Source organism: Muntiacus reevesi, chromosome 4, assembly GCF_963930625.1.
Source record: "Muntiacus reevesi chromosome 4, mMunRee1.1, whole genome shotgun sequence".
NCBI lineage: Eukaryota > Metazoa > Chordata > Mammalia > Artiodactyla > Cervidae > Muntiacus > Muntiacus reevesi.
In genome coordinates this window covers 72,655,929-72,675,096 of record NC_089252.1, presented here as the reverse complement: position 1 = coordinate 72,675,096, position 19,168 = coordinate 72,655,929, and the positions used below count along the sequence as shown (strand labels likewise).

The window sequence follows — 19,168 nt, the reverse complement described above, 5'->3', positions numbered from 1 at the left end:
CCAGCCTGCCTCTGCTTCCTCGTCCTCCCCTGCCGAACTCCTACCCCGTGAAAGCCCAGCTCAGGCAACCCTTCCCTTGGGATGCTGTCCCACTGCTGCTCTAACCACAGTCCCCCCGAGGACCTCACGGCCTCCAGTAGAGCGCTGTCCACTCACGGCTGCTCATGTGGTGCTGAGATCTGTGTGACTCTTTAACCTTGGCCATTAACACAGGCCTGGGCACTTGCTGATGTAAAGAACCAGTGCCTCTGCTTATCAGAGAAATTTCAGAAAGATAAAAATTTCTGCCTAAGATTCAGCACTTTCACTGCCCTACCATGGCCTGGGTTCAACCCCTGGTCAAGGAACTTGAGATCCTGCAAGCTGCAGTCAAAAACAAACAAAAAGAAAGAAAGAAATAATGCCAAAAGATCAAAATTTCAGGCTGGCCTCTTCCGCATAATAACTGTCCTGCAACTTATGCAAGGAGGCTTCAGGAAGAAAAGAAAAAAGGAACATTACAAACAAAAGGAATACCAAGAACTTGTACCAAAAATTTATACGACAAACACCGAAAGTGGACATGTGAACAAACAGTTCTCCAGAAAATCAGTGACGGATGGTAAAGAGTTGATTACTTTAGCACAGGTCTCCTGTGTGGGCTGAACCCAGTAAGCATTTATGGAGGAAATAAATGAAAAATACTTCATTTACCGTGAGATGTGTCTCTGTACATTTCCAGGAACAAGGAGATGCTCTCTTAGATAGCCATGTAAAGTGATCAATTTCAGGAAATTTAACATGAACTCAATACTGTTCTACCATTATCTGAATGATGTCAACTGTCCCAGTGTCCTCTACGGCTACTTTCCTCATCTCAAGGGTTGACCAAGGGTTGACCAAGGGTTAGGCATGCCACTTGGTTATCATTTCTTGTTAATCTTTAAACATTTCCTCAGTTTCTTTTTTCTTTCATGACATCAACATTTTGAAGACTTCAGGCCAGTTATTTTGCATAATACCACTTGCTGTGCCTTTTATGTTTCCTCAAGATGAGATTTATTCTGAAATCTGGAAGGGTAGACTGTCTCTCACAGTACATGATTGGAACTTAATCACCAACACTCCTCAATTTTTTTTTTCCTTTAATTTTTTCAGTCTAGTCAAGATCTGTGTCAATTGTGCAACTTTTTCACTGAACAGCCCTGGGTAAGATGGGATTTTCCAAGTACACAGTAACTTTCTTTGACTTGCTGCATCATAGCATGTGATGACATTGCAAGAGCTCCTTATTTAAAATGAACTACATGACATTGACACACGGTGCTGCCAACGCAAATAATTCCATTGCATTCAGGTTCCTTTGTCACAAATATTCCACAACATGTACATACAGGATAAATGCTCTCCATTCAAAAAAGTGAAATACTTCTTTCACTAAGAAACCATTGCATATATAATTTTTAATATAAGAATTTACCCATGCTAACATGATTTTAAATGTCTCCTTCTATTCTGTCAAGTAGAATGTGACCTAATTTACTTCTTCTGTTCTATTGTTGGACATGTAGATTATTAGTAATTCAGGATGTCTCATTTTTCACTGAAAAATTTTTGTATTAAAAACATTCTATTGCCTTTTTAGGTAAAGGTTTTAGAAATTACAGGATAAAGGACTTGGAAATGCTAATGGCTATTGATATATGTTGATAAAAGGTTATGCCCATTTTGACTTCACCAGCGATGGATGAGAGTGCCTTTTGCAATCTACCCTTGTCAATACTGAGGAGAATGCGAGAAAACAAACATTAATAAGAAAAAAAGCTACTTGAAGTATAAATGTCTATTCCCTTGCTTTCTACTGAGGTTGAACATTTCCGCATATAATTGTTAACCTGTGAATGTCCTCATCTCAGTGATAATTTTTTAATATCTTATCTCCTGTAGGGATATTGCAAACCCATTGGGATATCTCTAAAACATACTGTGGAGTTTATACCAAAAGGGCAGCATGCTCATTTATGAATCATGTGGATTGTGTGAGCATCAAACATTAAGTGATCAGATAGAAGTAAAGGGTATTCAACAGAAGGTGAAAAGAAATGAAGGCTTAAGTTGTCTCAGAAAAGCCAAAGCCAATGCCACACGGGTAATAAGGACATATGTTTTGATTTCAGTTCCAACAGTAATTTTTCTCTCTCATTCCCTGAAAACAATCTCCCCAGTTGGTCTGCATTAAAGGTAATAGCACAAAACAACAAAAATCAGAGAGAGCATTTTTTATAATGAAGCAAAGAACTAAGAGGTCAACTTGTTTCCAAGGAAAGTAGGATCTAATCTCATTAGATTCTTGAATCAATTCGACACCAAATGATAATGGTTGTCCTGTGCTTCTAGGCTCACTCAGAAAGTTTGGTTTCCCTGCAGAGGATCTTAAATGCAACCATTATATGTCCTTATTTATAATGTTTGACTGCATCTCTGCAATAAATAGTCAAGAAGAGAAATTTATATATAATTAGAAAATGACAAAGAGAATGATTCAATAGTATCCTATTAGCTATGTAACTTCTAAAATAAGTAAGCCATCATTCATTGTTATTAATCTCCCAAAGCTAAACATTTGAAACTAACCTGCATTTTGAGTCACATCTGTAGAACCACACCATAGACAGGCCTGGGTGCTTGATCCAGTCATTCATTTCTGATGTAGTCGGTTAATATTACCACACAAAGGTATACTCTCAATTCCTAGCGCCTTAATTTTCTGAGAGCAGGACTTTCTACTGTTATAATTATTCATGGCTCCATAGTATCTCAAGAACCATATGCCTATGGTAGCTACTGGATAAAAAGCTAGAAATTAAACTAATGCACCCAAAATGGGATTAATTTACACAGGAAAGAAAAAGTATGTCATGGGCAGTGGGGAGTAAACTATGAGTCTAAAAAGTAGTCATCACCACAGCTTCACAGAGCTGTTATCCACTGTTTTATTGGGATTTCACATAATATACATACAGGTGTTCTTCACATAATTTGACATATACAGTGTTTTAAAATCTAATTGCTTGATTATGAATATGCTGAAAGAATATCCCAGTAATACCCTAAGTAAATCATTTCTAAACCAATAGGTGAATTTCAGATTGCATGAGAGGCAGAGAAGCTGATGATCGAAGTGGATGCAGCACAAAGTGACCCCAAATACCATCTCCCAGTAAGACACCGGCTTTTGCCAGGTTTTTAAAGCCTAAACAGTCCATTGTAAATTAACTGCTTTTGTTTCAAGAAACTGGGCGGGTTTAAAAAATTGTTATTCACCTGAAATTTTTCACATTTGATTCAAGTCAGAATATTCCTAAATGTTTCCCATGATGAGTTTGGCAGCGCATCCTTTATCAGGCTGAGGGGTTATACAGCTTGTTACTACTGACACATAGATAAACTCTTCTAGGGCAACCTTCGAAATGTAAAAGACTGTCAGCCCACAGGCCATATGCACCTGAGACACTCTGACTTCTCTACCAAATTGAGCCTTAGAAAAATTTCAAGAAGCAAAACCTGCCCCATGAATCTTGGACTTCTTTCCTGGACTGGTTCCAATGATGGACTTGAATAATATGGAAAAACAGGAAATGAGCTCAACTTTTCCATCTTTTTTGATTTTGGACAATATTAATCCCAAGACTCCTGGAGATATCCCCACAAGAAAGACATCATTATAAGATTAACCCAGCAAAATTCCCAACTTCTCCCTAACATCATCTTCCTTCATGCTCTGATTAAACAAGTTTGGGTGTGTTCTATCTGCATTAGACACACCAAATGTAGAAAACTCCTCAGTAACCCTCCCTTTTCTTAAGAAATAATGCCGACCAATCAACCACTGGTGGCCCCACTTGGTTGAAAGAAGATGGTGTCACTGGTGAGCTGAGACCGTAAGGGTGCCCTCGGCCCCTTACCTTGCCTGCTGGCAGACACAGCAGATCCACACCTTCTCGCGCTTCTGGTAGGAGCAGCAACTCTTGCAGACGTTGAACTTACAGTCCCCACACCGGCGCTTGGTGTTGACAAGGAAGGTGAAGGGCGAGCAGCAACGCATACAGCAGTGCTCCACGAACTTCTGGTGCTTGGAGAGGATGCTGCACTTGCTGCCTTCCTCATCCAGCTTCTGCTTTATCTCACTGGGAGCCGGAGGGTGGTGGGGGGAGAGGGTGAGGAGAAGAAAAACAGCGCATCAGCTCAGGGGGCTCCCTCCCTAAAGTGCCCCACCCTCGCCCCCTGTCTGCCAGGCTACCAGGTAGGGTCTTCCTGTAAAACAATACAACTCGGGAAGTCCAATGGCTTGACATACTATCCAGAGAGGAACCCTAATGGAGGATTAATTGTGTGTTCTTCCATATGTCCTATTTTCTATAAGAAAGCACAAAACCTTACTGCTTATATTTCAGACACCAGATTGAAATATAAGTTATTATAAAACTAAGCACATTAAAAAAGAACCCTTTAGCTTAATTAATGCCTTTTTAAAGGAGCAGAAGATCATTTATGTTAAAACATTAATCCTCACAACAGCCCTGCTGGGAATATGATAAATGCAATCCTGGCCCTCAATATCCCTGGAAACAAGCACCGAGGATTTTAAAAGCTTTCAAATCAATGTAAGTCAATAAAGATTCTCTGGATGATGGGCTAATCCTAAACACTGGTGACTCGAGAGCTAGATAAAAGTTAACTCCCCTTTTCCAAAGAGCTCATGGGTATTCTGGGCACACAACTGGTCATATTTATGCAAAACTGCATGCACTGTTTTCTCTATACTCTGAGAAGCAAGGGAGAAACCCTGAGAGATAAGGAATCCCCCAAACACACTGAGATACCCAGGATAAAACTGACTGGAAGTAACTAAGTTATTCTGACTTGAAAGGTTTTGAATTTGTTTTTTTCTGTTCAAAGATGGACACCCACAAGCAGGAAGAGAAAATAATTATAATTTTCCATATCCATTTTATGATCACACAGTTCATCCCAGATGAATCTATGATGTACGTGCATCATGCTAAGTCGCTTCAGTCATGTCTGACTCTTTTGCAACCCCACAGACGGTAGCCCTTCAGGCTCCTCTGTCTATGGGATTCTCCAGGCAAGACTACTGGAGTGGATTGCCATTTCCTCCTCCAGGGGATATTCCTGACCAAGGGATCAAACCCACGTCTCTTACATCTCCTGGATTGGCAGGCAGTTTCTCTATTACTAGCGCCTGCTGAAATATGATGTGATGTATGTAGCAAATATTTTCCTTCATTTTACAATTGTTTTTTCAACTTTTCATATGGTACGTCTCATCATTTAGAAGTATTTAATTTTTCTGTAGTTAAATCTGTCAGTCTTTTCTTCTATGGCTTCTAAATTTTACATCTTGCTTATTACTTCTCCCACCCTCTACCAAGCACTTATCTACTTTCTATTTCTACAAATTTGCCTATTCTGGCTATTTAATATAAATGGAATCAAACCATATGTGTTCAAAGTTCATCCATGCTGTAGTGTGTATCAGAATTTCATTCCTTTTTTTACTGTCAAGTAATATTCTATTTACGGATATACCATATTTTACGTATCTATTCATTGACTAATAGACATTGGGGTTGTTTCTACTTTTTGGCTGTTTTGAATAATGCTGCTATCAACATTCATGGGCAAGTTTTAGTGTGGACATACATTTTCAATCCCAGGAGTAGAATTACTGGGTCAAATGGTAATATTAAATGATTAAACTTTAAAGAAAGTACCAGACAGTTTGGTAGTTTGGCTACTCCTTGTTACATCCTACTGGCAACCCATAAGGGTTCGGATTTTTCTGTATCCTCATCAACACTTGTTACTGTCCGCCGTTTTTATGATAGCTATCCCAGGAGGTTTGAAGTGGTGTCTGATTGTGCTTCTGATTTGTATTTCCCCAATGAGGAATAATATTAAGCATCTTTTCATGTACTTACTGGACACTTGCACATATTCTTTGGAGAAAAGCCTACTCAAATCTTTCACCCATTTTAAAATTAGAATATTTGTCTTTTTCATTGTTGTGTTATAACAGTTCTTTATATATCCTGGATACAAGTCCAATATCAGATATATGATTTGCAAGTATTTTCCCTTTATTATATTAAACTGTGTATTTCATTAGGATTTTCAGGTGTTTTTAGTACAAAGAAGGGCTGTGCTAGCTCATCGCAGCCTGCTACTTGAATTGGAAATCTATGTATGGTTTTATACTCTAATTTTTCACTTAACAACAAAACACCATAAACATCTTTCCGTGAAAATTCAAAGAGTATTTACAGCTTTAGCTTTCAGGCGCCCTGGGCCGGCTTACACAGCTGCCAATACACGCACAGGCTTACTACTCTGCATTGCAGTGTCCAATACTCAGTTGTAGCTTGAGCATTGGAAGAGGAGAGAGACTGTATCAGGCCTGCTGATAATTCTACAGGGTAAAATATTATATATGTATACTTGGCTGAGTGGGGGCTTCCCAGGTGGCTCAGTGGTAAAGAATTCTCCTGCCAATGCAGGAGATGCGGGAGACCTCGGTTCAAGCCGAGTTGGAAAGATCTCCTGGAGGAAGGCATGGCAACCCAGTCCAATATTCTTGCCTGGAAAATCCCAAGGACGGTGGAGCCTGGTGGGTTACAGTCCATGGGGTCATAAAAGAGTCGGACACAACTGAAGCGACTTAGTGCCCAGTGTTGGCTGAATAAAATATTTACAGGGAAATAGGACAGAAGGTTTTTCCTTAAGGCATGATGATGTTGTTATCCAGTCCCTCAGATTTAAAACAGAAGATGAGCTAAGTTATCAACACTCTGATCTCTGTAAACAATGTAAGAACAGCCACAGCAACTGACTTTCTTCTACTGACATTCCAAAGACACTAAATTAAATGGGATAAAACATCCAGGAAAGAAAGTCTTTGGGGATCAAAAGGAAAAAACTCCGTGAACTCAATGCACAAGATCACTTGAGCTTTATGAATTTTGTTTCCTGATATACAAAATGCCAATGGCATTAAAAAAAATCACTGAGAGTCTAATAATAAAATTTACCAACTCCTCCAAAGTTTATCTCAAGCAAATCGAGGATTTTTAATCACAGACTTGGAGGAGGAAATAAGAATGCCCTTCTTCTGGATCATCTCTCCCTTCTCAGATTTTACTACCCTATAGGACCTCCTGGCAGAAGTCCTTAAAGAGAATTGTATAGGATAAACCATAGTGACTGACTGCAGGATCAACCAAGAGTCACACAAGACCGGTACCTGCACCAAAATGTCCTGGGAGGGACCAGACCCCCAAATGGTCAGCCATGCGGGAAAGAGTGATGGGTTTCATCACAGGCGAGGGTGCATAGCTGAGCTGTTACTACCAAAGACCCTTCCAACCTTTCTGAGCCTCTCTACCTTTTGAGCAGCAATAGTAATTCCTACTTCACGGAGTTGCCGGATGTTTTAGTGAAGAAGGCTTTGTGATAGTATCTGGGCAGGAAGGCTCAATATGTATTTGTTGCTTGAGCACTGAGTGTGATTGTGAAGTAGTATCTTAACTGTGGTTTTGGGTTTTTTTGTTTGTTTTACTTTTTAGCATGTGAGATCTTAGTTCCCCAACTAGGAGTCAAACCCGCACCCCCTGCAGTGAAAACGTGGAGTCGTAACCACAGGACCTCCAGGGAAGACCCTAGCCTCTTCTCTATGAAAAGCTATCAACATTTCACGGTTTCTGGGTCCACTGCCATGCCAATTCTGATTCTCACCACATGCTGAGACTGCATGCAGGCTCAGTAGGGCTAGAGTGCCATAACTTAGCAGCATCCGCCGTGGGCATAGCAGGGAGAAGTGATGGCCTATATGTCACTTGTTTGCTATCAAAAAGACAGTAATTCTAGCCCATAGCTACAAGTCTCCATGTTACAGGCACTATTATCTAGATTGCCAACTATTCACTCAGTTCACACTCACTGAGTAGCTATAATACTATTCTAGCGTGCGTGCATGCCAAGCCGCTTCAGTTGCTTCTGACTCTTTGTGACCCTGTGAACTGTAGCCCGCCAGGCTCCTCTGTCCATGGGATTCTCCAGGTGAGAATACTGGAGTGGGTTGCCATGCCCTTATCCAGGGGATCTTCCCGACCCAGGGATTGGACCTGCATCTCCTGTGAATCCTACGTTGCAGGCAGATTCTTTATGATGCAGTCACTGGGGACACCCATAATACTATTCTAGGCACTAGGGATAAAAAGACATAGATCCCTCCCTTTCATGAAACATGTATTAAAGTAGGGGTTCAAATGATTAAAAACTAAAGAAAATATAAAACAATTATAAGTTGTAAGACATTCAATAACAGAATAGGCAGGACACAGACTGAGGACGACATGGCAACCTACTTTAGACTGGGTGCTGACAGAAGTCCTCTCCAGGGAGGTGACATTTTAGTTGAGGCTACAGGGTGAGAAGGGGCTAAGCCAAGAGAAAAAAAAAAAACAGCAGAGGAAAAGAGCTTAATGTTGGAGAAAGAGGAGGGAAGATAAGACACAGGCCCTGGAAAAGTGTCTGGATTTTATCCTACGTGCAGTGGGAGGTCAATGAGGCTGGTGAGCAGGAACAGAGCAGGATCCACTCTTCATTGTAATAGCACCTGCTGTTACCTTAAGGTGTACTTCTCGACAGCCATGCGAGGAAGCCTGGAGGGCAGTGCAGTGATCTAGGTAGATGGGTGAGGTCTGGACCAGGATAGGAGACAGAGGGGGTTGGGCAGACGCACACCTTGGGCACACCTGCCCAAGGTTCTGATGCAGAGGTGGAGGGAGAGAATGAACCAAGAACCAATCTCAGGGTTCCAGCTTTTGCAGCAAGTGAAGCCATTTATGGATCAAGGGGAGATGACGATGATGGAAGCATGTTTTAGTGAAAATTGCGAGGCATTTAAAGGGGTTTGCCACATGGACAACTGATAGGTATTTGTGCATCTCAGAGGATGGATCTGGGCCAGCTGTGTAAGTTTGGGAATCATTTTCACACACATCTCCATAAAGACGGGAATGGATGAGCCACCCTAGGGGAGACAGGGCATCAAGTGGAAAACAAGAGGGCCTAGAAACAAGCAGGGACACCCCAAATGTTTAAATTCAGGCTGAAACCTTGACGAGAGGAAGCCCGACAAAGAGACTGAGAAAGACACCAAAGGAAGACGTTTCAGAGACGGAATGGCTGACTGTGTCTGCCATGAGGATAGAGGAGGGTCCACTGGATCTGGCAACATGGAGGTCAAGCGTGGCCCCAACAAAAGCAATTTCACTGCGGGGCGTGGAGTGGTGTGGGGATAGGGCAGGAGTCACTGTCATGGACTGCAGAGTGAACAGGAGGTGAAGCAGTGGATCAATCACTGAATACCTCTGCCAGGAATGTCATAAAAGCTTTAAGAGCCAGGCTCCAGAGGGTGAACCCAATTGATAGGATAATAACAGTCATGGTCATTTAAAAGTATGTTTTGCTTTTACTATGTCATGGGTGATCTCACTGTGTAATTTCAGGCAGAATCATTCTGCTGCCCCCTGATGGTGTTATCAAAATTCATTCAAGGTTAATAGAGTTCAGCGTATCGCAGTACAGAAAATAAACACTTAAAGATTCCCTCTGGATGGTAGTTAATAGACACACACCAGGTACATGGTGATTACCAGCTCTGCAAGGAAGCAGACCATTTTAAACCGGAACTTTCGGTGGTCCCTTTAGCCCCATAAACCAGAGCATCACGTTTCATATAAGCATTGTCTGTAAGGAGTTGTGGGAGCCCCATCAACCTGAATTTCTGCAGGCAGCTTAGTAAACGGTGGCGGCTCTTCCCCTAATGGCTACAAGTTACTCAGCTCTTCTAAACCTGCTCCTTTCTTTCTTTTTTGTCAAAGGATAACAGCAGTATCCTGAAATGTCTGTTGCAGAAGTTAATGAGAAAAATGTAACTGAGTTGACCAGTAGGTGCCTAAAAAGTAAATGTGACTCCACAGAAGCCTGGTATTATTTCAGTTCAAACCAGCTAAGCTTCTGCCCCACAGCAGGTGCTTAGAAAAGACTCCTACTTCCCCACTGGATCTTCTGGAGTATTTGTTGTTTTTTAAAAAATATTTATTTGGTTGCACCTAATTTATTTGTAGCACTCAGGTTCTTTCTTTCTTTTTTTAATTGCAGCATTCAGTATCTTTAGTTGTGGCATGTAGGATCTAGTTCCCTGACCAGGGATCAAACCCAACCTCCTACATTTGGAAGGGCAGGGTCTTAGCCATTGGACCACAGGCAAGTCCTATCTTCCGGAATATTTGACTAAAGGCCATTTTTCAGAAATCAGTTAGCCCATACCAGGTCAGGAAACTAGATAATTTGTTTGAAAGTATGGTTTAGACAAAAATTAATGTCTCCAGTCACTTTTAAAAAGAACTAGTGATTTTTAAATTTTTTTTAGTCTCCCAAGATGGTGAGGGTTGGGATGGTTAAAACCTTCCTGTATCTTGACACATTTTTGCTGGTTGCCATCACCATATACAAAAAATAAAGATATTGAAAAATGTGGGGTTACTGAAAAGAGTCATAGTTTATATTTAACATGTTTAGCCTATAATCTATGAAGGAATTTACCAGCACAATTCAGAAAAAACATTGTAAAATGAATGCACCTTTATATAAACCATCTCTGTTGAATCCACTAATATAAGTAAAAAGAATGGAAACAGTAAGCTCTATGTTTCATAAAATGAGGGAATTCCCACATCCCCCCAGTTTCAAAATAGCCTATGGAAGAGGCTTGCTGACTTTCATTTGCAATCTGGAGGGAAGATGGTGAAATCAGACACACATCCATCCTGACCTTGAGCAGATAGAATTATTGAAAACAAATGAAGGCACCCTGGGGGCATTATAATTCTTTTCTTGAAAAGAAGAATGGCCAGGTCACCAGAGAAGCTGAGACCTTCACGCTCTGGACTCACATCAATATCACAGTATATTAGAGTTTCATTACAAACCCAGGCTGGCTGGGAGCATGTGAAAAAGGAAAACCAAAGGGCATCTAGCTTGCAAGAGGGGTCACACCTCCATGGTGGTAGGCTTGTCAGATCAGATGGGAAATGTCTGGGAGAAACATCCCCACCTGAAGCTGCTTACTATCCCAGCTCACTTAGATTCCATGATCGTCCCTTCACCTCCAAACAGCCCCAGCTGTGTCTGCCTTCCTAAACCTCATGATGGCTTGGGGCAGGACCCTCCTGGGTTTTTCACTCATTATCTTCACAACTCAGGGAAGCAGGGAGGGCAATCAGACTTTCCACCTCCTGGAATCAGCCATCGTGCGTGAAACAGAAGAGACCCTCCGATTAACAGCTATGAATGACTGCTCTCAAGCCTTGGCCCAGGAAGGGGCTGAGAATCAGAGAGGCTGACAGAGAATGTTCTAGATATTAGTACGAAGTAAATAATAGAAAATAGGGCAAGCTTTCCTTTCCACCAAACTTGCCTCTTTATTGGCTTTGGAGCCACCTGGGCCCACTTTCACTAACAGCTTGGCTCCCAACGTGAGGTTACGCTCTCATGATGTCTGGCTCCTGGGAGTTTTCCTTAGTAGAGCCGCAGCCATCATGATGCCCTGGGGCGGTCGTGAGAAGCCCCCTGCGCATGGTTCGCTGACCCCAGGAGAAGGATTTGGGGGGACATTACTAGCAGCGGCCGAAACCGATTCAGGGATTCTCCCTGTTTCTCCCATGCGGGGCACTGACTGCCAGCGGGACGTGAGCTTATCCTGGGTGGAGCGGAGAGACGCCTCCGGACACGCTGACGAGCTCCAAGACCGAGTAAATCCACCGCTGTGCGCCTGGCCAGCTTCTCTTTTGAGCATCAAGTGCTCTCTGGGCTTTCTGCCAGCGGGTTCCGGCGCGTATCTGATGTTGAAGCCTGTTTGTGAGCACTGAGTGTCCTTCGGGCATTTCTGCCGATTGGTTCTGACGTGCCTTTGATGGTGAGGGCCGTTTGTGAGGACGGGGTGCTATTTGGGCTTTTTGCCCATCGGTTCTGACTTGTGTCTACCCTTGGTTTGTGACTATGAGATGCTATCTGGGTGTTTTTGTCAGTTGGTTCTGACATGTCTACCTTGAGGACCCTTTGTGTTGGGGAAGTGTTTATTAGGGACTCCGTGTTGGTCATTATTTTGGGGGATTTGTAACAGTCCTGTCTTCTGGTGTGTGCATTCCATTTGTGTCATTGGCATTCTCGTTGCCTTTTGTAAACTGGGAAATTCAGGTTCAATTCATTAAGAAAAGTTTACCTATGCAACTATGACTAAGAAAAAGAAAGATTTAAAACAAACAAATGAACGAAAAACAGTGTGTGGCCAGCCGTATTGTTCACACTCCAGAGAAAGTTGGTTAAGATAAAACACTTTTTGAAATTCTAATACTGGTTCTTTTTGCATGTGTAGTTAGAGACAGCTAGTTTGATAAAATACTGTTTTCATAATTCTGACCCGAGAAAACAAAAATATGCCTACGAGGAAGCTTGATGTTAACTCTTATCATTGTCCTTGAGATACAGACACAGCCCACTATGCCCAAGACTTCGGTCTTGCGTTAATTAGTAGAACTTTAAAAGATGTTTGGGTTCATATACCCACATTTTATACCATATTGAAGAGAAATTGTGCTATGAGAAAAATGTATGTTACAGGTTACGGAATATGTTCTCAAGTTTGCCAATCAAAGAATGCCAGTATAACACATAGTTCAATGACTTGTTTCTTGGTTTTGTTAAGATATTTTAAAGGTTAAAAATTGTAATATATAAAAATAAGGGAAGCATTTTAGTGTGTAAAGCAAGTAGGCTATGTGTTGGTGAGAGAAATTATAAAGAAATTGAAGTATTTTTGCTGAGGGATAAAACAATAATTTTAGCTTCAGCTGGTTGTTCTGGATGAGAAGAAAAGGGACAAATTAATATGGAGAAAGTGATAAAAGATTTATATATAAAAAAAGAAACTGAGAAAAAGAACTTTGCACTTTAAGATAAAGGTAGATTGAATTTAATTAGATAAATCAATTTTGTTATTACTAAATTGATACAAGACTGAGTTTGGGTTTCTCTTTGTTAAGAGAACAAAGGTTTTCTAAATGAATGAGGATTATTTGGCATATTAAATTATATGGAAAACATGGTCAAATAATGATAAACATTCTTAGATTATACTGTATGGGTAAATATCATTAATATAAGTGTTCTAGAAGTTATATAATGTTTCTAAAATTTGAATATGTTCTGGTATTATGTTGTCAATCATATTTCTAGTTACAAATTGTCTAGTGAAATTGTCATAGAATATAACTTAGCCACTTATGTGTAGCACTGTTAGTGTTAAGTCTACTGCTTGAAGCACATGTACAACGTGTGTATGACAATTGGGTATAACCGATAAAACGTATAGGCTATCAAATGTTTCCCCATCAGCATACCTCTGTACTGGTTTGTTACATCTGATCAGTTTTCTCCCAATGTGAATAACTAAGTCAATATATAATATAAACAAACAGTAGGCCTAGCACCGAGGGACATGAACAGACCCAGAGCAGGCAACTGAACCACTCTGGCAATGTTGAAAAAATAAATTGATTATCAATGCTTTCTATGGAAAGATGTGCTATTAAAAGGGGAAAATGATGAAAGAAATTTTCACATATTGAGGCATGGGGAAATCATCCTGGCTTATATATATGATTTAATGTGACATTTAGGCTAACCAAAACAGGCTGTTTGTGGCCTATTAACCATAAATTGCTTATCTGCTTTAACCACTATGGGGGAAATAACACATTCAGAGAATAATCCAAAGCTGCATTTTGATTTTTATCCTCATTGTAATATGTCTACTAATTTTCACATGTTTGTCCTGGTACTATAACAAAGTAATCAAAGAGAGAGGTGTTTTCATAATACAAAATACTGATGCTAAGCTTGAAATTCAAGGTTATTTCCAACTCTGTGTCCATTCCCCAATTTAAGCAGGACTGTGCCCCCACTTTGGCAGGAAGGAGCCACAGCACTTGATGTCCTATTCCCTCAAAGATTTGGGGAAAACTGAACAGTCATGGAACTAACACCAAGTTCCTCTGCAAAGTTTATGATTAACCTCTCTATCCAACACTTTATTCCCTTTCTGGTTCTGCACCTGTCCCTCAAGACTGAGGGGTATCAAAGAAAAGGTGGGTTTGAAGTGGAGCGGGACCCTATGGTCCTTCCCCTCCATGTTCTCCACTTGCCTTTTGTCTTTGGAAACACTTAAGCCAAAGAATAAGTTTAATCAGAGAAGTGAGAAAATGCAAAACCAAAGCAAAGCGGTCAAGAGTCAATAATAATAGCTTAGTCATTAAGCAAAGTTAGGAGGCTTTAGTTCCTTCTCAAAGGCTATAGATAACAGTCTAAGTCATGTCCTCTGAGCTGTACTGTGGATACTGAAACCCCCACCAGTGGAAGAAGTTAAGTACATGATTACTAGACTGTAGCCATGACGTAAGATGCCGCTCGAGTCTGCACCCTGGCCCAACCCCCGCCAACCCGTTTGCTGGCCTCCAAAAGAAAGCAAACTTCCCTTCCAACAACTCTGCCTCTTTATTGGCTTTTGAGTGGTAAGTTGTTGAATTCCACTTTTGGTAACAGTATGTACCATATTTTAATATTTTTGAAGCCATTGGTAGGTTAACCTGACCTATCCAGGCTCACTGACCGCCGTGTGCTGGGCAGATTCACAAGCTAGCTGCGCCTATTGTTTACACTGGACAGAGGAGCATAACTGAAGTGAGACAAACTGGAAATAGGGTGACCATGTCTAAGTGCCAATCCAGGTATCTCCAGACCTCATCATATTATGAAGTATGTATGAGAAATATATACAAAGTAAATAGGCTATTAACATCATTCCTAGACCACATCTAGAAGTCCTGATTTCAGATGGTTTCACTCATTAATATGGCTTCATTTCATTAACTCATGGGCTTCATAAGTAAATATTTATACATCTGAATGTGAAGTAAGTTTATGGAAATAAAAAACCACTTTTATATCTTTACATATTAGGAACTAGCCTGAGGTTTTATTTTTCAGATGGTTCCTTTTACTTAGATTTTAAGTCGCTGCATGAGGATGCTTAAGGCTGTAGCTTTTGAGATTTCTCATTTTATGTATTTAATTGTTTTTTTGCCTAAAAGCACTTCTAATGTTGGAGCGGGGATTGTTTATCTTCCCTATGCCCCAGAATTTCTACTTTCTTGCTTTTAGTTCTGTCAGTAAAGGTTGGTTCATTAAACAAAAAAGGGAGAACACTTGGGACAGAAACTGCAACTGCCTTCAGCTGTTGCAGTGCTTTGCCTCCCCTGGGCGTAATCACAGGCAGGTGTCTGGGTCCACACAGGAGGCCTGGGCACGCACGGTGGGGGTGACACTGTCCCTGCAAGGAGGCGGGGGGTAAGATCACGGCCTGGCTATGATCTTGGGGCTACATTAAGGTCAGATGTGCTAATTTTCTCCCATTCTCAGCAGTCTAAGACACTGAACCCAGGAAAAAAAAAAAAAAACAAACCCAAACCATGATTGATGGTGAGCGTGGACACTGCAGAGAAGGAGGGACAGATGGAGGTAAGGGAAGATAACCACTCTTCTCTCCTTCCTCACTGACAGAATGCTGACTTTGAGCTGAGCCACCGCCTCCTAGAATCAAAACCAGGCTTGCCAGCACCCCTGGCAGCTACACGGGGCTGTGTGACCAAGTTCTGGCCCATGAGATAAAAGTGGAAGGACGTGTGGTACACAGGGCACTTGGCGCTCACTCAGCCGGGAGACCCTCTTTCTGGTTTTCTGCTGTTCCTCCCCATCTCACTCTGTGTTCATGATGGCACGAGCTCTTGCCGCCAACTCTATTTGTGATGTGACCTTGGGAACCCGTGTGGATCAAAAACAAAGGCTCATGATGGGTCCTCATGATGTCAGGGGAGCCACCACACTAGTTCTGAACCCCAGCCCTGCATTTCTTCTATGGGAGAAAGAAATACCGTTTCATCACTGTATCTATTGATATTTTGGGTTTTTTTCTTATAGACAGATTGGCCTGACTCTGAGAAAGGAGAGCAGGGCCAGGTAGGAACGGGGAGGGGAGGCTGGGTGACGAGGCTGAAACTGGCAGGACTCTGGGCGGGTCGGAATGAAAAGGAAAGCAGGGTGATGCAAGTCCATAGTGAAGACCATGCATCCCCACAGTGCTGGCAGGGCCAGGGGAAGGATGTCAGCTTGGAGTTACCCCACTGGGCTGGAGACCCAAGACAAAGCATAGTGTTGTATGCAGAAATAGGCCAAACCCACCGCCGCGTGGGGCTGGGTGTGAGGATGGTCTATAAGTGACCCAGGCAGATGGGCAGCTTTGTTGGCAAGAGCCTCTGATACCTCCTAGCTCACCGTTCACAAGGGGCTGCTGTGTCCTCCTCCTGGAACTAGAGGGAAGCATGGCGGCCCGTCCATCAGGACCATCACTTCATGGGCCTGTGGGGTCTGTCACTGGTCACTGCTCCTTGTTACCTCTCTGACTCACTCCTAGGATATGCAGGATGGTCAGGGTTCCTCTGCCCTGATTCTCCTCCCCTCCAGGCACTGGGTGCCAGAGGGATCTCCACCATCATCTTGGCAGCCACTTCCTGAGGCCAGCTTCCCATGAGTCCCTGGTGACCAAGCTCCTCACATCTTGGCACTCCTTTTTCTCCTTGGCCTTGCTGTCCAGCAGCATTCCCAGAAAGTCCCTGTCTCTGTTCTTCAAAACAACCAACTCTGTCCCATTCTCACTAGCGTCTCCCTGCCTGGATATACAGCTCCCTTGACTGGTTTGCCCTTGAATGGCTGGCAATCTTCCCAGGACTCTTCTCCTTTGCTGTCTTTCCTTCCTAGTTGCCAGGATAATGTTCCCTTTCCTATACTCATCCTCCCTTGGATGAAGAAAGGAAAATCATCTTTAATGAGAAGATGTGAAGAGCACACGCCTGGCATCGAGAAGCCCAGGAGAGAATCCTGAGCCAGCTCTCTGACCTCAGTTTTACTCATCTGTACCATGGGGCCAATAATGTTCACCTCACAGAATTGTTGCAAAGATTAGAAATACACATTCATAGCACCTGTACATCATGGGCATGTGATAAAATCATTTGCTATTTTTTAAAATCACTGTAATGATATTTGTAGCATCAGTATGACCTCTTAATAGGACCCCTGAGAAAGGCAGTTTTTCTAGGACAGGGCATCTCCAGTGATGTGAGGGATTTCTGACCTCAGGAGACAGTCCTGTCTATCCAGAAGACCTCTGTCCCCTTGAAGCCCATCTCAGATTGCATCTCAGCAGGGCCGCTCAGGAAGCCCTGGGCCATCCTCCACCGTGGTGACCTTGCCCAGGACGAGGGTCCAGCCGGCTCCACATGGGGGCTGAGCTCCCCATCTGCGTGACACCACAGCTCGTGACTCTGATGGAGGCTTCACCCCAGCAAGGAGCCCCTGTGCTGCTACTTCCCCTTGCATCCCACCCTTCCATTGCCTTGACTCTCCCTACAGTGAGTCCTGCCACCCCACTCCCCATCCTGGGGCCAGGGCAGGCAGCAGGAACTTCCAGCAAGGAGACAGAAAAGGCTCAGAAAGCAGACTGACTGGGCGGAGTCTCCACCGGAGACATCTGCCCACGTCTGCACCCCCGAAGGCTGCCAGGTCCTATCTGCGCACAGGGAAATGAGAAGATGTGATGCAAAACCAACCACAGACAACCCGAAATTCTGTCCACTGCTCATTCCCTTAATAATACTGCGGGGGGCGGGTGTTGATTGGAATAAGTGTGTTTTCTGGCTGTGGAACTGTCAGACCTCCTGAGGTTGAGTGTTCGCATGGAGAGCTGTGATGTCAGGTGTCCTGCAGGGTCCGGCTGTAATTACCAACACCGCTGAAGAGCTCTCTCCCCAGCTCAGCTTCCAACCCACGCGCCTTTGTGTCTGAGCCGCCTCTTCATTCTGGAGTCACAGTGACAGTCCATTCCCTACCTAACCCGCAACCCCTTCCTACCGCACTCCCCTGTTTATCTACAGAGAAAACTGGGGACAAAGTGGGGACTCAAAGCCTGGCTAAGCCAGAGAACAGGGTCTGAAATTGAATACACAAAAGATCATTTGGGAAAAAAGGACAGTATTAGTTTCATGGCCTGCAGAGCCTTCAGGTACACATTTCTGTTTCAATAATATGATAAAATGTGTGTCCTGAAGCCTACATCTAAATGCATCCATTACTTTAATATTTTACTGAATAAGCTCTTCCCTTGTTGACATTTCTATCCTTTGCTTTTATAAATGAATCTTACATAATTTATGTGGCTCTTTATTAAGCATACCTGGAGATGCTACCAGGTGCCATATACTATCCTAAATGCAAGGTGATTCAGGCATAAAAGGAGAGAATCATGAGGTAGATAATAGGGAGCAAGAAAACTCTTCTTGAAGGTCCTTCTGAGGGTGAAACTGAGCAAGGAGAGCTGGAAAAGTCTAAAATGGCATTTCTGAGGACCTGCGTGATGGTTAATCTTAGATGGCAACTTGTTGGGTCACAGGGTACCCGAACACTTGGTAAAACACGTCTTGATGTCACTATCAAAGTACTTTTTAGAACATCTGAATCAGTAGCCTTTGGGTAATGTAGATTCCATAGTGTAAGGGGGGTAGGCCTCATCCAGTTGGTTGGGTTTATTTTTAGTTTTTATTTTACACTGGGGTATAGTTGATTTACTATGTTGTGTTAGTTTCAGATGTCCAGCGAAGTGGTTCAGTTATTCATATACATATATCTCTTCTTCAGATTCTTTTCCCTTGTAGGTTATCACAGAGTATTGAGTAGAGTTCCCTGTGCCAATCAGTAGGTCCTTGTTGATTACCTGTTTTATATATAATAGTGTGTATACATTAATCAGTTGGATTTTTAACAAAAAGACTGACCTTCCATGAAGGAGAGGGAGTTCTGCTAGTAGACTGCCTTTGGACTTGAGCTGTAACTCCTCCCTGGGTCTCCAGCCTGCCAGCCCACCCTGCAGATTTTC

The 19,168-nt window shown here is 42.6% G+C and overlaps 1 protein-coding gene across 4 annotated transcripts in view; it reads right to left on the bottom strand.

The window, feature by feature from the left end:
- Positions 1–19,168, bottom strand: part of MYRIP (myosin VIIA and Rab interacting protein) — a 217,899-nt gene that overhangs the window by 113,073 nt on the left and 85,658 nt on the right. For all 4 annotated transcript variants that reach the window (XM_065935249.1, XM_065935248.1, XM_065935251.1 and 1 more), the window contains exon 3: positions 3,945–4,166. In XM_065935249.1, the coding sequence (XP_065791321.1) occupies positions 3,945–4,166 (222 nt within the window). The remainder of the gene's footprint in view (positions 1–3,944; positions 4,167–19,168) is intronic.